At 44.0% G+C, this 20,028-nt stretch overlaps 1 protein-coding gene across 7 annotated transcripts in view; it reads left to right on the top strand.

Annotated features, from left to right (window-relative positions):
- The first annotated feature begins 405 nt into the window (after window positions 1-405).
- The window catches only part of hipk3a (homeodomain interacting protein kinase 3a), a 226,526-nt gene continuing 206,903 nt past the window's right edge, over window positions 406-20,028 (top strand). Inside the window, exons 1-3 of one of the 7 annotated variants that reach the window (XM_048545336.1) lie at window positions 406-766; window positions 11,795-11,890; window positions 19,482-19,578. Coding sequence is in view for 2 of the 7 variants with exons in the window: in XM_048545331.1 (XP_048401288.1) it covers window positions 11,866-11,890 (25 nt within the window). In the remaining 5 variants the exon portion in view is untranslated. The other 6 variants (XM_048545331.1, XM_048545333.2, XM_048545334.1 and 3 more) reach the window with 6 other exon arrangements.

Here is a 20,028-nt window from a genome sequence, read left to right as displayed (position 1 = left end):
TGGGGGTTTCTACTCTGTTAAGACCAAAGTCGACAAGGCGCCGGAGGAGGATGAGAATCTGAAGACAATGTAGCACAGTGAGGTCACAATCTTAATTCGCGGAGCTCAAATTTCAGTCCGAGTCCACGCCCCACTTATTCTGACCCCGCCCCTAGACTGTCCGTCACTCTAACCCCGCCTCGACGCCCCCACCGTCATCTTGGCCCCCCTCCATGTCCCCGCCCCCTTCTGATCACGCCGCCTCGGACCACAAACATTTCCAGGTAGCCCCACCCACCTGACCCCGCCCCCTTGCCCCTGGCCTCGCTCCCACCAGGTCGTCCCGCCCCCGGATGACCCCGCTCACCGCTCTTCCCCGCCCCCAGTTCCCGCCTCCCCTGGCGGCTGCGCGCAGGCGCACGGCAGTGCCGCTCGGACAGATTGAGCGGCGCCCGGACATGTTGCTGTTGTTGTTGGATTCCGGCTGTGATCGGCGGCGGCCGAAAGGCACCGCGATCCTTTGAGTCTCTCCTCCCGACGGTCGGCCATGTGTCCCTGGAGCCGGTGGTGCGGTTGAGGCAGGGTTAGGGGACAAGCCGGACACCCTAACAACCCCCCCCACCCTCAACACCGGCCGACGCGGACAGGATGGCAGCAGCGGCCTGAGCCGAGTATGCAGCGGACACGGCTCAGCTCCGGCTCCACCGCGCGGCCACTGCATCGGAATCGGGATCCTGATCGGCTCCGGCACCGCCGCACCGCTACCCCCTGCTTCCTCCCCGTCAAGGTAAGGGCCGGCCCCGGAGGACGGGGACGGGTGGTGCAGGGTGTCCTGAAAACCCCCAACCTCTTCACTTCGAAACTTTAGCTCAGCCTCATCGGCAACACGGGGCTTCACATTTCACAGGACATGATCCCCGCTACACTTTACCTGTCCCGAGATCCCCACTACATCGCACCTGATCCCCGAGCCCCGCTACACTGGGCTAGTCCCTTGACCCGTCTAACATGTACCTGATTTCCACTACGCTACACATACCCATTGATTTCCCACAAAATGTTCCTGATCCCCAATCCCTGCTAAATCTTATCGGATCCCAGCGAAGCTGTACTTTATGCCCACTACTACCTCTACCTGATTCCTGGCGCCCGCTAAACTGTGCCTGATTTCCCCCAATCCTCCCTAAACTGTGCCTGATGCGCCATCCCTGCTAAAGTCTGATCTTTGTGAAACGTAACCTGATGCCGTCTACTCTACAGCTAATGCCCACTTCGTTGTTCCTGATACCAACTACACTGTACTTGACCCCATTAAATTATTTTCACCCTTAAACAACACTAAACTGCTCTCTGATGAAGGGTCTAGGCCCGAAACGTCAGCTTTTGTGCTGCTGAGATGCTGCTTGGCCTGCTGTGTTCATCCAGCCCCACACTTTGTTATCTTGGATTCTCCAGCATCTGCAGTTCCCATTATTTCTTCTACTAAACTGTACCTGTTCCTTGATCGCTAATAAATTAACAGATCCCCCCAATCCTCACTAAACTGTAACTACCCCAGATCTTTGCTAAACTTTACCTTCCCCCATTCCTCACTAAACCTTTCCTGTCCTCTGATCCCCATTAGACTGTATCTGCCTCCAGTTGCCCAGCTAAACTCTATGTGCTCCCTGCTTGCTAGCTACACTTAACTGATCCCTACTAAACTGCACCTACTCTGCCCTTCAACCCCAGCTAAACTGTACCTCACCCCACCAACCATATCTTGCCCAACCTGATTTTCATAAAACTGTACCTGCCCCTGAACCGGACTAAATTTTACTTCCCTCTGTTCCCCATTAAAATGTTGCCCATCTAAACTGTATCTGCTTCTGCACCTTCACTAAACTTAACTGATCTACACTTATCTGCACCTGTCCTCCAATCCGCACTGAAGATACCCACCTGATTCCCACTCTACTGTACCTGACCCCACCTGATCCCCATGAAACTGTACCTGCCCCTGCTCCCTGGCTAAACAGTACCCGATCCTTACAAAACTATATCTGCCTGCCAATCCTCATTATACTGTACCTTTCCCTAATTTCCAGCCAAATAGTATCTGATTCCAATTCCCATTTCAGCTGTATCTTCCATTGATTCTTGCTCAACTGTGCCTGTTCTGATATCTACTAAACTAAAACTAAAACCTTTGGACTGGAAATGCTCCCTCCTCTCTGGCTAAAACATACCTCCCCCTGATCCTCCTTAAACTGAAGCCTTCCCTATTCCTGCTAAACTGCATTGTAGCCCTGACCTTCCTTAAATTGTACACAGCCTGTGACACCCATTTAAACTGTACCCATTCTCCCTAATTGCACTTAAATTGCACCCAAACTGACTCCTACTTAAATTGAAGCTGCACCTGCTTAATTCGTACCCGTCTTCAACTACTGTTAAAATGTACCTGTATTTCCTGTTTAAACTGTACATGCTTCCTGACCTCTGATAAACTGTATCTGTCCCTACTGCCCTTAAACTTGCTCCTGAACCCAGCTTCAACTGCATTTGTCCTTCATCTGCACTTAAACTGCACCCACTGTCTGACCCTGCTTGAACTTTATGTTCCTCAACTGCCCTTAATTGTACCTGTACTCACATTACTGGATAATGCTGTTTACTTCTGACTGCCCTCACACCCTGACCATTGCTTAAGTTGTACCTGCCTCTAACCACCTTTAAACCCTTCTTGTCCCTTGCTCTTTGTGTAGTTGTTCCCTGAACCTTCTTGAAATGTTGTCCTCCAGCTGCCCCTCCCATCAATACTTTCCATACTGAATCCTACCTAACATTACTGTTCCTATCCACAACTGTGAACAGTAAATACCATGATTTCGTGACCAATAAATATTATCTTCTTAGGGCCCTCTGTTAACAATATATTTTTTACATTCCCACAATAAACTGTCTTTGAGATTCCTACCTTGTACCCATGATGAATATTACACTGTTTGGGATGCCAGTAAACTTTACCATAGAACCTCTTAGCCAGTCCCTCCGCTCGGTAAGTACTAGCATATTTTTCAAGACTATCTGTAAATATGAAGATTTCCTAAGACCCCTGTAAAATTCAACAATACTCCTCTGCAAAAGACTCTACCCAGGACCCAGTTAAACCTTACTGCCCTCTCAGGGACCCCTGCCTCCGTTCCCAAACATCAACCAAATAAGGTTAACTTCCTCATGGGACACAGTGCTGTAATTACAGAAAACATTAGTTAGAATATCTAACAGAAATGATGTTGCTAGTGGAACAACAGACAAGAGATAGACATACAGAAATACCATGACCTTGCTGAACATCTTCTGGTGAGGAGCCCCTCTTTGTTAAGTTATACTAATTACTTTGCTACTTAGCATTCTGCCTGGACTTGGAAGCACAGTTTAAATATATTCAGTGTAGAAAGTTTTAAGATCTAAAAATACCTCAGTTTTAAATAGTGCCGAGTGTCTCTGTGCCAAACCATGAACAGCCTCTTTATCCAGCCAATGTGATTCTTCCATGCGTCTTTACTGGAAGCTTGTAATTCCCAAAACTGGTTGGGATCAGAGCCCAAACCAGTTGAATGTTGAATGCAATGCCCGCTGGCTTTAAAACTGATTGTATATTAGACCATGGCAGTGTGTGGTTTCTGCTAACTCCCATCCGATGGATGAGGTTTCCAATCTGATCGTGATGCTGGTTGAACAAACTTTTCAGCGGCAGGCGTGGAGGAAGGGTGGGTGGTTGTGTTGTGGAAAACTTTTCGTTTTCTTTTGCTCGTGCCTACATATTCCAGAAGCAGCTTCTTGAGTGTAAACAAGCCTCTCATTTTTACCCATGTAGGAACATTCCAGAAAGAAACACAAAATCTAAAGTTAGATCAACTGGCAGGTAGGTTTACAAATTGGCGTTGTGCCAGTTCCACTAGTGACCATGTCTTTGGATCTTTCCAAAGCTTCGATATCAGTAAACAGGTGGAGAAAGCGTCCCATGTCGTATGGAATAGAGATGAATATTATTCTTAGCTTTTGATGGGCTAAATTTCTGTTTTGGACTGCCCTAAAGCTTTCATGTTTTCTTTGCGTCTGAGTGTCATCAGTTGGAACAGGATTGTGACTACACTGCAGGGAATAATTCCAGGAAAACATTCTTTAAAGACTGGGATCAAGCAGAAATGGAGGACAACTTTAAAACACAAGCTGTGATGATCTGAGCTCTTATGGGTTGTCTTGTTTCAGGCTCCAGCAGTTTCTTCCCTACCCCCCCACCTACCAGCTGACTGTAATTTGCTATGGCAACAAATTCAGGTCACAAGAAGAAGGAAGTCTGTGGATTTTCTCTGTGAGTTCTGAACCGGCTGCTTGTTGAGGAGGTGTAATTTTGGTTTGGGAGGGTGTTGATTGTTGTGGATGGGGAGTGGTTAGCCTCTGTCAGCATTGACCTGACAGTTGTGCAAGTTGAAGCCTATCATTCTCTCAATCGTATCTGGATGACAGTTTTCAGAGAGCCTTCTGTGGGCTGAACGAGGCTCTGCATTGTTGGCGTGCAGCATTAAGGGAGTAGGGAGTTTTACAGGCCACAACTCCCCCTTTCCCAGTCTGCAGCTGTGATGGGAGCAGAATATCAAGTTGTAAGTTGATAAAGCTTACTTGTGGTTTTATTAAAATAATCTTTACAACATGAATGTTACAAGAACTTTTGATAGTGAGCTGCAAGCTGTGTTATATCTTGGGAGGCTTTATGTAAGGCTAAAAGACTAAACATGAATGGCAGGAGCTGGCAGTCTGCGTAGTGTATCACACCACAACATATGCAGTAGTGTTGTAAAGTAATTCTGTCTAACAGCTTTGGAGGGTCAGCTGCTTTTGGTGTCTGCATGTGGCATATTGCTGATGTCCCCAATAACATTAGGAGAAAGCAAGCAATGTCCTTTTGCGTTAGAATTAAGCTTGATTTATCCCAAGGCAGCTACATCAAGAATTCTTCTCAATATGGAGGGATTTGTCAACACAAGATCATAACAAGAGGAAGAAAAAAATGCAGTTGGGGTTATGGTGGGGAACTGTTGCATTGATCCACTTGAATTGTGCTGAATTTGCTATGTCACGGTCATGGCTCAATAAACTATGACCCACTGAAAATGTGAGTACAAAGGAGCAACTTTCAGTCATTGGAGTAGGAGCTTTAGCCCTAGGATAGCAAGCTACAAGCAGACCTGTGGCAGAATGCCTACCCAAGCACAGTATTTCAGTTTACTAGTTATGTAGTACTGCAGCTGTAAATCTTTTCATATGTTTCATCAGACTGCATCCTTAAACCTTAACTCTTCAGCGCCCGTATAGCAATGTGATCTTATTCTGCTCTGGGATGCCTGATAAGGACTTGAGGGAGAATGGAATAGAAGGATATGCTGAGAGCATAAGATGAAGTAAGAGGCTTAGAGGTCCATGGGCATAATCATCAGACAGATGTTTGAGCTGAATAGCTAGTTTATATGCTGTGAAATTATATGAAGGTTGGAGTTAGTTATATATCACAATTTCTTATTGCCAAGGCATTCCAGGAGTGGGGAGACATTGTCAGAGCTTTCACCACTTAAGAGAACTGCTGGTGTGAGCAAAAGACTGCATGGTGGGTGTTTGTCTTAGCAGGTGTAAACTGTTTGGTGCTTCTCATGCGGGGAAAGATAATCTCTTGGGTGCATGTCCTACACAGCTGATCTTCCATCACATAACTTGTGCATGAGAAATGTGATGTCAGTTTTTGCGGGTGGTATGTTTAAGTCAAAGTACTATGCATACAAATTGAAAATTTCTGCTGTGATCTGAAACAGTCACGGTATTTGATCATTTTCTTTTGTCATTGTGGCTGTGATAGTCTTGTGCATCTGTTCCAGTGGTTCAGATGAGATTCAGAACGAGGTAGTGTTTGGCTAAATTACAGAAATTGTTCAGTTGGAAATGGATGCAAGTCTAAATTTTGCAGATAGCATTCTCCTAACATTAGGACGTAGAAAATAAGAACAGGAGTAGACCACAGTGCCTGTTGCACCTGCTCCACCTTTCAGTTGCAATTATGGCTGACCTTTGACTTCAGCTTCACTTTCCTGTCCTGTCCCTATATTCCTTTCACTAGAAAGAAAAATGTGAATTTTAATTCAAAATTAGTAGTTTTCCATCATATTATCTTCATGCACACAGAGAAAGGGAAGTTATTGAGGATCAGCAGCTTGGGTGAGGATTTGTGTCTTTTCTTCAGCAAAGCAATATAAACTCTGCCTACGCTGTTATTTGTGGAATGTGAGTGTTGCTTACAAGGCCAGCCTTTTTTGCCTGTCCCTAGTCGCTCTGACAACTGAATGACTCCATAGGCCACATCTGTATACAGCTAAGCGCTATCCTTATTTGTGCAATATTAGAGTCCAGACAGGGTAAGGACGGCAGAATTTCATCATGAGTGAAACATGCACAGTTTTACAACAATCCGATGGTTTAATGGAAGTGGCTTTTCATTTCCCTATTTTAAAATCAAATTTCAGTTGTCAAACTGCCTTGATATAATTTGGGCGGCACAGTGGCTCAGTGGTTAGCACTGCAGCCTCACAGCACCAGGGACCCGGGTTCGATTCCAGCCTCAGGCGACTGTCTGTGTGGAGTTTGCACATTCTCCCTGTGTCTGCGTGGGTTTCCTCCGGGTGCTCTAGTTTCCTCCCACAGTCAAAAGGTGGATCGGCCATGCTAAATTGCCCGTAGTGTTCAGGGGTGTGTGGGCTATAGGGGGATGCGTCTGGGTGGAATGCTTCAAGGGGCAGTGTGGACTTGTTGGGCTGAAGGGCCTGTTTACACACTGTAGGGAATCTAAAAAAAAACTCAGATTCTGTGACTAACTGATTCAGGGCTCTCGATTACTAGTCAGGAATCATAACCCACAATATCACTCATGAGCTGTTCTCATTTCGGACGAATATCTAATTAGAATTAGTAGCAGCACTTTTCATGTTTCATATTACATGCATGATGGTTTGGTGGTTATACTTTTGTCAGTCTTTAATTGTCAAGAAAGCCGCTTTTGACCTTTCTGTAATGAGAGATGGAGCAGGTCAGATTTGTCCTACATATCAGTAAGTCAGAAGGGACAGTACTAGTAGTTTGTATCTCTCTCTCTCTCTTTCAGTCCTGAACGTGTCAGAGTAACCTGAATCTGTTCCTTATCCACCATGTATGAGGCCAGCCTCTAAACCATTGGTTATTCTAAAGATGTTGATGTTTTTGCAGGTGAGCCACATTAAGGAGAAGATGTTGGCTTCTTCCTCTCTACCCATTCGACTGTTCTTTGATCAGCTGTCATGCAGTGGAGAGGAGCAAAGGGATTAGTTCATGAGATCAGTGTGCAAACTTGTGTCCAAAAGCTTTAATAACTTAATGACTAACCGTGGGAAGAACGTTTTTTAAAAACTTATTTACCTCAGATCCACATTCTTAGTACTGGCAGTTTTAGAACTGGTTTGATACCGGCAGGTTTTATCATTCTGTGTCTTGAAGCAGTTGCTAATGTAGAATCCCTCTGTCTTCACAGGGTGGATGGATTAGCTAATGACGAACAGGTGAATATCTGGAGCATGTGCGTGCGTACATGATGCCCTTGAGTTTAAAGTACCTTTGTTCGAGGAGTATCTGATGGTGGCAATAGAGGAAGAAATATAATACTTCTGTCACCCTGTGTTTTAGATTGACAGACTTATAATTTCTGAATGAATTATGGTGAACGTTGCCATTTGAAAAGCGGATATGAGACTAAACGCAAGAAGTTGTAAACTCCTTTGAACATAGTTGTGAGGCAGTATTAGTTGTTTAAGCTGAAACTATTAGGAACATCCAATATTAAATGAGAGAGGTGTATGAAGGAAAGTGTGCAAAAGGACTGTGTGAAGTGGGTAAGTGATGGAAGTGACTGCTGACCTGGAATAGTTGGGCCAAAAGGTCTGTTGTAACTTCTGTAATTTTTTTATTTATGGATCATTTATATTTTAATTTGGACAAAATGACCAGCTGTATGGATATGAGTGTTTCTGTATGTGCCTCTGTGTGTCTCCATGTTTTTGTGTGTGTGGGTTTGTGTATGTTTCAGTGTCTGCACATGTTTCAATGTCTGCGCATGCATGTATCAGTTTGAGTGTGTGTGTTTATTGGGTTGTTTTTGCACAAGCTACCAGTGTTCCTAAGTGCCCTGTAATTGACTAACATTTAGTGTTCATTGTGTGCTGGTACAAAGATAATCCGATTGTTTGCTTGCCTTTGTTATCAGTTCTGAGCACAGTAGTTGTGATCAACGACCTTGTTTACCCAGAGTAGTTGCATGGCAACTGTTTTTGGTGTTGAATTGTTTGTTGGCCAGTTTGTGCTGAACTCTGTGATATGATGACAAAGGGTGGGGGGGGGGGGGGGGGGGGTGGAGTTGTTCAGTCATCAAGATGGAGGGTATTGGTTATTAAATACTTTTAAGGGAGGAAGAACCTTCAATTTATTAATATATGTCATCAAGCTAACAAGACAAGAACTTGTGTTTATATTGTTTTGATACATAACAGTAATGGGGAAAGATTTTGTAGTGTACATGTTTCCATGCCAAGAATTAGACTGCTTAATGTTTCCCTTAACCCACCTTTTAGGTATATTGTGTTGAAGTCAGATCCTTAGCATTTAACTTTGTCTCTACTTGTAATCGTCAACAAACTACCCTGCTGAATTTGAATGAGGGGGAGAGTGCCATGTACAAGATAATGAGAGGCATAAATAGAGTTGATAGCCAGAGACTATTTCCCAGGGCAGAAAAGGCTAACACAAGGGGTCATAGTTTTAAGCTGGTTGGAGGAAAGTATAGAGGGGATGTATAGAGGGGAGAGGCAGGTTCTTTACACAGAGAGTTGTGAGAGCATGGAATGCATTGCCAGCAGCAGTTGTGGAAGCAAGGTCATTGGGGACATTTAAGAGACTGCTGGACATGCATATGGTCACAGAAATTTGAGGGTGCATACATGAGGATCAATGGTCGGCACAACATCGTGGGCTGAAGGGCCTGTTCTGTGCTGTACTGTTCTATGTTCTATGTTCTATGTAACCTTGGTTGCAGTGTGTTAATGTGTTTGTGCGTGTGTGTATGTGATATATGACAGCTAGTGCACTGGGAGTGATGTGTAGCACAGCTCGTACTTTTCTACATTCAATAATCTCATTTGTTGTTTAATGGACTTCGAACATGTGAATTCTTGCATTCACTGGGAGTAAGAATCCCTTTATTATACTGAAGATTTTCTTGACTAAATTGTTTCAGATTGTTTTTAATCTGATTATGCTGTCGGAAACTAGAGCACATAACAGCATAATGTGATCTTGTTTGACTTAAGATTATCTCAGTTTGGATTTTAGTTTTGATTTATGTGCTGGTTCAGGCATGCATTGTTTCTATGCCTGAAGAACAGTGATCTCTGCCGAAATAAATCAAGCACATGGAGATGACAGTAATGAATACACTGCGTTACCTGTATAGCTTTGAAGGTTCTGCTGGTGTCAGTGCAGATGAATTTAGCAAATTTAGCAAAGTGATCATGATGTTGTGACAGTACGTTGTGAGTGAGTCAGGCTTTGGGCAAGTGTGAACCTTGATTTATGTTTACACTGCACAAGTAAGGATGCATGTGACACGCTGGAGCAGACTATTGATCATTCCATTGCTCCAGCTAAGCCGGGCCCGAATGACCAGTGCTGGACCAGAGGAGCAGATGGCATGTAGAAAGTTTGCTTGCGATTTGTGGAGGATGTTGTGAAAATGTGGGATTAATCATCCAGAGTTGCGATTTGTAGCTGCTATTTCTCATGAGGGCCTGGAGCCGGGGTATATACCTCTACTTTTCTTGGCCCATGCAGCGTCATTTTGTTACTTCCCACTGCAGGTGAGCCTGAGGGAGATGGTGCTATCTGGAATCAACCAGTTGCTGAATGGCAGTCAGATGAGTTGCAGAAAGTAGTCTTCCTTTTTTTTGGTGAACATGTTGTTCCTACAGACCTGTGATATTTATGACAACAAGATGGAACAGTGACTTGTGAGATTTGTAGCAGGGTGAGTCGAAGAATAAAGGAGAAAAGGGAAATCAAGACATGGATTGATTAGCACCCTTCACAACCTTGGAATATCCTGAATTGCTTTACAGTCAATGAAAATTTGCAAACAAGTTGCATAATGTTTTGATGTATTTTAAGTTTCAGGCATCTTTAGGATAAAATCTGCCTCAAAATGGGTAGCCCAGAAAATTTTATGGGCATCAAAACACCCATTTATTACCTATTTTGCAAGTAGAAATATCGTGATAAATTCAGGAATCACTTGTGAATCCCCAACAAAAGACATGTTGGATTGATTTTGCAAAATCTTTCTTTTACGAAGGCATGTATTGTTCACCAATTAGTGTACTCACTAAGCAATTAACTATTATTGATAATTACTGCTAATACGGTGGCCCTTCTGTGTTGTATCTGTAAATTTGTGTATATGTCCCAAGGTACTTGGATAAACTGAGAAATGTATTACTGAAGCTTGAAATGGGCCCAGCATTATGCTTTTAGTTAGATATTACAAGAAGGGGACTTTCTGACCCCCTCCTTTCAAATATTTCCTGAATTTGTGTGGGAAGGGGCTTTCATTTCCCACTCCACATGTTGAATACTTGATGAAGTGTCTTTGATTTATGGAAATTGGGAGTCTCACTGTCAAGTTTTCATGCTAAATTTCCATCAGGAACAACAAATTGTATTTATTATAAATATTTATAAATCACCTTTAATGTAGTAAAACACGCAAAAGTACTTCACAAACAAAATTTGACACTGAGCCACATGAGGAGATAGTAGGGTAGGAGAACCAAAGCTTATTAAATGCTAATTTGAAGAAGGTGAATGAGGTAGAGAAGATATTTGAGGGAGAATTTTCAGACATATTGCCAACAGCCAAAGAGCGCATAGTGAAGCTGTTATGGAATCTGCTACAATTGATCTAAGTATTGTAATTGCTTTCAATTTTCTCTGTGATTTCTCACAAACAGTCCTTTCCTTGATTTGGAAGATAGTGTAAACGTTTAGTACTATATTTGTGGAAAACATTTTTATTAGTAGAGGTAGCAGGAGAAATAGTTTGGTAATAAGTCAACAATTACAGTAACATAGATAAAGGTGTACAGAAATCTGACAAATCCTGCTTTTATTTGTTTGTGGGACCTACTTTACACATCTATGAATCATTAACCCAATAACTTAACAAATCAAACATTCCCTTGTTCATTGTAATCAATTGTAGCTCTGTCATGTTTGGGTTAAATGCTGCCACCCTTTAAGAACAGCTTCTATTTATGTATTTCCTGCTGTTTGTATACTGCCAAGTCAGTTGATGTATTCACAGAATGCCCAAGAAAGCTGATTTACTAAGGCAATTGATTCAAGTTGTGTCTCAGCTTCGAAAATTAGATTTTTTTAATGAAGAGTATTGTTAAGGAAGAACTTTCCAATTAAGTGAACAAACTAATATGAGTTGAAAAAACCCCACTGCTACTTTGTAATTTCAGGGTGTGTATAATGTCGTATTTGATTACTGATATAAGCTTTCAGCAGAAGTTAACATTATGCTGTACTTTGAAGCTAAAGTAAGACCATGGACATTTGCTGCTCCAATTCAGCAATGCATGGCAGACAATTCCAGATATTTTGAGATCAATTTAAATAATCTTTTCAATATCTTTTTTCTCTTTAGAGCTCTGAGGAACCACTTGTTAATCGTAGCCAAAAGACTTCTAGTGAGACACTGGGAGCGCTAGATAAACCATGTTTATCCGAATGGACCACGTTGGTAGGGGAAACTGCAAATTGTGAATGAGCAACGTTGAGTGTCAAGAGTGAAAGCGATTGTGTTCTGAGCATGAAAGCCTTTTGTTCTCACGTCGGGTGAAGTTTGACTGCCCAGTTTTGTGTGGTATGTTTTGTCTAGTGCTGAGATGCTGTCAGCTATGTTCTTCCTTCTTTTTCTGATTATGCTTTTCTCACATTGTTTTGTAGTGTGTAAATCCTATGGATGCACTGCAGTTTTGTCGTGTATTGTCCAAGAAGTTCATTTACCTTCAGGCTATACCTCTGCTTTGCTCCTGTTATATGCAGAGTGATGGGTAATTTGCAATGGAACAGGTTTAGAAGACAAAGAACTTGACAAGTTACATCAGAGCAGTTCACATTTTGAAAACTCGAAACGATGGTTACCCTCAGAGCAGCTCTTTGCTATTTCTCATTTGCTGTCTTCAGTCTTTTCCTTGCTGAAATCACCAGACTTTTGCTTACTGCCGTAAGCTTTTGATCTTTAGTTTTTTTTGTTGGGTACAGAATGTTGACCAGATAATATCACTAGTTGCTTCACTTGGCAGTCTTGCTGAGCACGACTTCCTGAAAGACATAACACGCACAAATTCAACATTCCTCCCTCAACTAATCCCACTAGAAATAGATTACCTGGAGTTCGGCTTGTTGCCGTTTGCATGTAATTACCAAGTGCAAAACTGGCTGGCAAGTTTACCAACTTAACAACAGTGACTGGTACTTTACTTTAAGTGACCTGAGTGATGTGATGAGGTGATACATGGAGGTAGTTACTTGATTGAAAGACCATTGAACTGTATAGGCAGTCGAAGAAAATTGCTTGGCTGGAAAAAGCAAACAGATCAGCCTGAAAAGTTTGTAAATTAGAGCAGGTTTATTTACAGTGAACCTATATCTGAACTTCTTCATTAGCCACTAATTTGGAATAGCAGCATTGATCTTGTTATTTCCATGGGAACAATCTGTATGTCAGCAGCGTGCAATAGAATCAGACATTGCTGGAAATGTACACCAAGCAGTGAAGAAGGAAGACTTACAAAGATTCTGGGTGTGTTTTCAGATCTACATGTTTGAAATGTTAACCTGTTTTTTCCTTTTACTGGTGCAGATTGACCTGATCTGTATTTCCAGTATTTCGTCGTTTTTATTTGAAATTTCTCCTTTTTTGCCAACTAATATTAAAATGTGTGTTCTTAGAGGGTACCATAAATTTTAGGAATGTGATGGTTCTGCTTTCTGCAGAAGGTACTTTTGCAGAGTGAAATGTATTGTGGTTTGATAAAGTGCTATAGAATAGACTTGCCTGCAACTTGAACGGGTAGTGGCAGCATGGATGTGAAGTTAGTTGAGTGATAAGAATCAGAGTTGAATGGTTGTTTTTGGGCTGGAGAAAGGTTTACAGAGATATTTTCCGATAAGAATGGGAGAAGGCCATTATCCCATTGACCCTGCCTATCTATTCTAAAACATGGCTGGCTGGCTCTTCAAAGCCGTTTCCTCACATAATAACTACATGCCGTAATATCGTCAGAGTCATAGAGTCAAAAAGATGTACAGCATAGAGAAAGGCACTTAAGCCCATTGAGTCTGTACCAGTCCAAAACAAACACTTAACTATTTTAATCCCATCTTCCCACACTTGGCCTATAGCCTGTTTGCCTTGGTATTACTAGAGTACATGTAGATACTTCATTATTGTTATAAGGATTTCTGCTTCTACCTCCCTTATCGGTAGCGATGTTCAGATTTCTGTCACCTTCTGGGTGAAAAACTTTACATCCCTTCAAAACCCTCACCTGAAATTTCTGCCCTGGTCATTGCTTATTCCTCCAGTCATTGCTTATTCCCCTGGCCATTGATTCTGCCCCCAGGAGAAAAGTTTCTTCCTGTGTACACCACTCAATTTTAAACATCCCAATCATTTCCTCCCTCAGTCTCCTCTGCTCCAAGGAGAACAACCCCAAGGTATCAAATCTCCCCACTAACTAAAACAGTCTAAACCATGCTCCTGGTAAAACTCTACATCCTCTCAAGTGCAATCATATCCCTCCTATTTTGTAAATTCCAGAACTGTGCACAATGTTCAAGCTGTGGCCTAACCATCTTCTTATAAATTACAGCATAATCTCCCTGTTGTTCCACTGTGTGCCTTGTCTAATAAAGGCAAGTATCCCATAACCTATCTTAACTGCTCTATCTATATGTCTTTCTACCTTAAGGATTGGTGAACGTGCACACCAAGATCCCGATGATCCTGCTTCCCAAGGTCCTACCATTCATCGTATTGACTAGTGAAGTTCCGTAGGAGTCAGTGTTGGGACTTCAACTGTTAACTTTATACGTTAACGATCTTGATGAAGGAATTAAGGACATTGCTGCTAGATTTGCAGATGATACAAAGGTAAATGGAGGGACGGATAGTCTTGAGGAAACAGGGAGGCTGCAGAAAGTCTTGATGTGCAATGACAAAGATCCCCACCGAACTCATCTCCACCTAGCTGGATTCCATTTTCTCCCCCTTGGTCCAGGAACTCCCTACCTACATTGTGACACTACCCACGCCCTCCACCTCCTCCAGAACTTCTAATTCCCCGGTCCCCAACACCTCATTTTCACCATGGACATCCAGTCCTGATACACCTGTATTCTCCATGCAGATGGCCTAAAGGCCCTCCGCTTCTTCCTGTCCTGCAGACCTGGCCAGTCCCCCTCCACCGACACCTTCATCCGCCGAGCCGAACTTGTCCTCACCCTAAACAACTTCTCTTTCGATACCTCCCACTTCCAACAACAAAGGGGGTGGCCACTGGTACCCGAATGGGCCCAAGCTATGCCTGCCTCTTTTTGTAGGCTACGTGGAACAGTCCCTCTTTCGCACCTACACTGGCCCTAAACCCCACCTCTTCCTCCTTTACATTGATGACTGTACAGGCGCTGCCTTGTGCTCCCAAGAGGAGCTCGAACATTCATCCACTTCACCAACACTTTCCACCCCAACCTTAGGTTTACCTGGACCATCTCCAACACTTCCCTGAGCTTCCTGGGCCTCTCTGTCTCCATCTCAGGCAACCACCTAGAAACCGATGTCCATTTCAAGCCCACCGACTCCCACAACTACCTGGAATACACCTCCTCGCACCCACCTTCCTGCAAAAATTCCATCCCCTATTCCCAATTCCTTCGCCTCCACCGCATCTACTCCCAGGATGAAGCATTCCACTCCCATACATTCCAGATGTCCTCAATCTTCAAGGACCGCAACTTCTACCCCCGTAGTGGTCGAGAACGCCCTTGACCGTGTCTCCTGCATTTCCCGCACCTTATCCCTCACACCCTGCCCCCGCAGTAATCGCCAAAAGAGAATTCCCCAGTCCTCACATACCACCCCACCAACCTCCGGATACAACGCATCATCCTCCAACACTTCCGCCATCTACAATTCGACCCCACCACTAAAGACATTTTTCCAACCCCACCCTTGTCTGCCTTCCGGAGAGACCACTCTCTCCGTGACTCCCTTGTCCGCTCCACACTTCCCTCCAACCCCACAACACCCAGCACTTTCACCTGCAACCCAAGTGCTACACTTGCCCCCACACCTCCTCCCTCACCCCCATCCCAGGCCCCAGGATGACTTTCCACATCAAGCAGATGTTCACCATCACATCTGCCAATGTGGTATACTGCATCCGCTGTACCCGGTGTGGCTACCTCGACATTGGGGAAACCAAGCGGACGCTTGGGGACCGCTTTGCAGGACACCTACGCTCGGTTCACAATAAACAACTGCATTTCCCAGTCGCAAACCATTTCAACTCCCCCTCCCATTCCTTCGACGACATGTCCATCCTGGCCTTCCTGCAGTGCGCAATGTGGATTTCACCAGCTTCAAAATCTCCCCTCCCCCCACTGCGTCCCAAAAAAAGCCCAGCTCGTCCCTGCCTGCCTAACCTGTTTTTCCTCTCACGTATCTCCTCCTCCCACCTCAAGCCGCACCTCCATTTCCTACCTACTACCACACACTTGACCTGTCCATCCTCCCCGGACTGACCTATCCCCTCCCTACCTCCTCACCCATACTCTCCTGTCCACCTGTCTTCGCCTTTATCCATCTTCAGTCCGCCTACCCCTCTCTCCCTATTTATTTCAGAATCCTCTCCACATCCCCCTTTTCTGATGAAGGGTCTAGGCCCGAAATGTCATCTTTTGTGCTCCTAAGATGCTGCTTGGCCTGCTGTGTTCATCCAGCTCCACACTTTGTTATTGCAGATGGAATGCAAAGTGGGAAGGTGTGACGCTGTACACTTTGACAGGAAGAATAGAGGCATAAACTATTTTCTGATTGGGGAAAGGCTTCCGAAACCTGAGTGCCAAGGGACTTTGGAGTCCTAGTTCAGAATTCCCTTACGGTTAACATGCAGTTTTAGTAGACAGGAATGCAAATGCAATGTTTGTATTCTTTTCAAGAGGGCTACAATACAAGAGCAGAGATGAACTGCTGAGATAACAAAGTGTGGAGCTGGATGAACACAGCAGGCCAAGCAGCATCTTAGGAGCACAAATGGGGGAGGGGAAGGGGGTTCTGAAATAAATAGGGAGAGGGGGAGGCAGATAGTAGATGGATAGAGGAGAAGATAGGTGGAGAGGAGACAGACAGGTCAAAGAGGCAGGGATGGAGCCAGTAAACGTGAGTGTAGGTGGGGAGTCAGGGAGAAGATAGGTCAGTCCAGGGAGTGGGATGAGGTTAGTAGATAGGAGATGGGAGTGGGGCTTGAGGTGGGAGGATGAGATAGGTGGGAGGAAGGACAGGTTAGGAGGGCTGGGACAAGCTGGTCTGGTTTGGGATGCGGTGGGGGACGGGAGATTTTGAAGTTTGTGAAGTCCAAATTGAAACCATTGGAGTGCAGGGTTCCCAAGCAGAATATGAGTTGCAGTTCCTGCAACCTTCGGGTAGCATTGTTGTGGCACTGCAAGAGCCCGGGATGGACATGTCATCTGAGGAGTGGGAGGGGGTGTTGAAATGGTTCACAACTGGGTGGTCTGGACCCTTCTTCAGAAAATAACCCCTCAGAAGAAGGGTCCAGACCCGAAACGTAAGCCTTCCTGCTCCCCTGATGCTGCCCGGCCTGCTGCGCTCATCCAGCTCCATAATTTGTTATCTCAACACTTCATTGCCCTGTTTTCTTGATACTTGTGAGCTCTACTCTCCATCACCCTCTAACCTTTTCCTGTCTACGGTATAAAACTATCACGTCTCTCTTCAATTCTGAAGAAGTTTGTAAAGAAGCTTGAAGAAGTATGATTGGTGGAGAGCAGCACAAATGTCCAAGTGATTGGTGGGGAGCAGCACAAATACCCAGGAAAAGGTTAGAGGCTGATGGAGAGTAGAGCTCACAAGTATCACATATCATTAAGCTCACAAGTATCACATCATCATCTGCGCTGTTTCTCAAGGAAACAGTGTGGTGAAGTGATGAAATAACAAATTGTGGAACTGGATGAGCGCGTCAGGCCGGGCAGCATTAGGGCAGGCTGCCGTTTCGGGTCTGGACCCTTCTTCTGAGGGGTCATTTTCTGAAGAAGGGTTCAAACCACCCAGTTGTGAACCATTTCAATTCCCCCTCCCACTCCTCAGATGACATGTCCATCCTAGGCCTCTTGCAGTGCCACAACGATGCCACCTGAAGGTTGCAGGAACAGCAACGCATATTCTGCTTGGGAACCCTGCACCCCAATGGTATCAATTTGGACTTCAAAAGCTCCCCTCCCCCACCGCATCCCAAACCAGCCCAGCTTGTCCCAGCCTCCCTAACCTGTCCCTCCTCCCACCTTAAGCTCCAGCCCCATCTCCTACCTACTAACCTCATCCCGCTCCCTGGACTGACCTATCTCCTCCTTAACTCCCCACCTACACTCGCCTTTACTGGCTCCATCCCTGCCTCTTTGATCTGTCTGTCTCCTCTCCCCTATCTTCTCCGCTATCCATCTTCTATCCTCCTTCCCCTCTCTCCCTATTTATTTTAGAACCCCCTTCCCCTCTCCCATTTCTGAAGAAGGGTCTCAGCCCGAAACGTCAGCTTTTGTGCTCCTAAGATGCTGCTTAGCCTGCTGTGTTCATACAGCTCCACGCTTTGTTATCTCGGATTCTCCAGCATCTGCAGTTCCCATTATCTATGAACTGCTGAGCTGGATAAGGCTGTAGTCAGATTGCATTTGGCATATTCTAAGGAAGGATGTGCTGGTGTTGAAAGGAGTTCAGAAGAGGTTCACAAGATTGATCCTGGGGATGAAAGGCTTGTCATATGAGGCATGGTTAAGGACACTGGGTCTGTATTGGATGGAGTTTAGAAAGATAAGGGTGGATCTGATTGAAAGTTACAGAATACGGAGGGACTGGATAGAGTGGACATTGGGAAGATGCTTCCACTAGTAGGAGACACTAGGACCAGAGGGCACAGCACAGAGTGAAAGGAAAATCTTTTAGAACTCAGATGAGAAGGAATTTCATCAGCCAGAGGATGGTGAATCTGTCGAACATATTACTGCAGAAAGCTGTGGAGGCCAAGTTGAGTGTCTTTCAGACAAAATACATAGATTCTTGATTAATAAGTGGATCAAGGGTTACAGGGAGAAGGCAGGAGAATGGGTTTGAGAAACATGTCAGCCATGATCAAATGGCAGAGTGGATTCAATGGGCCAAATGGCTGAATTTTGCTCCTATTATCTTATTGTCTCATATATTCCCTTGCTTTCTTTGTCCTGCCCGAGTATATCACCTCACACTTATTCGAATTTAATTCATTGCGGATCAGCCCATCTGACCAGTTCTTCTATAACCCCCTGTAATCTAAGACTATCCTCCTCACTAATTACCATCACACCAATTTCAGTATCGTCTATGAACTTACTGATCAACCCTCCTGCATTCAAGTCCAAATCATTTATATGTACCAGAAACAGCAAGAGTCTTAACACTGTTCCCAATAGAACCCTACTGTACACAGGTTCCAATCACAAAAACACCCCTCGACCATCATTCTCTGCACCCTGCCATTCATTCAATTCTGGATATAATTTGCCAAATTTCCTTGGATCCCATGTGTTCTAATCTTCGTTACCAGTCTTTCATGTGGCACCTCATAAAAAGTCTTGCTGAAGTCCAAGTAGACTGCCCTGTATATGTTGCCCCTATCTACATTCCTGATTACCTCTAGAAAATTCAGTCAAGTTAGAAGGATGAGCCATTAGTATCTGCAGGTTTCACAGGATTTGTTGGTCTCAACCTCTATCTTTTTTTTGGACCTGTTGGCCCTGTACTTTCCCCATTTCTGTCTTAAATGCATTGCATTGCTGTGACATAGAAGTACCAAAAAGTATCTGCTCCCAGTTCTGTCTGGCCATGTCATATCTTGTTTTACTAAAATTGGCCTTCCTCAGTTTAGAATTTAAATTTCAGGCCCATCCTTATCCTTTTTCATAATAATCTTGAATGTAATGAAGTTATGATTGCTGACTGCAAAATGCTGGGCTTCATTACCTAAAATTAAATCCAGCACTGCCCCCATTTCTTGTAGGGCCTTCTGCATCCTGGCTTAAACAGCTATCCTGGAAGGATTTTAAGAATTCCACTTCCTTTAAACCTTGCACACTGACTACCCCAGTTAATATGTGGTAAGTTGAAATCCAATCATTACCCTATTATATTTATAATTCTAGACCCATAAGCCAATTTATTACGTCTTGTGCCTGCTCATATTGAGCTTTCACAAGTTTCTGGGGTTGAGAATTCCAAACTTGACCATCTTGTAGTGAAGAACTAAAGTTAGTGTTTAGACCACTGTTTTTATTGATTTATATTATTGACTTATACATGGATGTAAAGGGCAAAATTTCAAACTGTGCAGATAATAAAAAAAACTAGGAAGCGTAGAAAACTGTGAGACCAAGACATGCTGGAGGAGTGGGCAGGTGTGATTCACTGTCGCAACATGTGAAGTAATATATTTTGATATGAAGAGGTAATATAAACTGAAGTGTAAAATTCTAAAAATGGGAATTTGCTATGTCAAGTGATTGGAGAATCTGTTATCCTTAGATATAAATGAGGTATTTAGAACCATG

The sequence above is a fragment of the Stegostoma tigrinum genome, chromosome 17 (assembly GCF_030684315.1).
Source record: "Stegostoma tigrinum isolate sSteTig4 chromosome 17, sSteTig4.hap1, whole genome shotgun sequence".
NCBI classification, from domain to species: Eukaryota; Metazoa; Chordata; class Chondrichthyes; order Orectolobiformes; family Stegostomatidae; genus Stegostoma; species Stegostoma tigrinum.
Note: the sequence above shows the minus strand (reverse complement) of the source record. Positions and strands in the feature narration are given on the sequence as shown.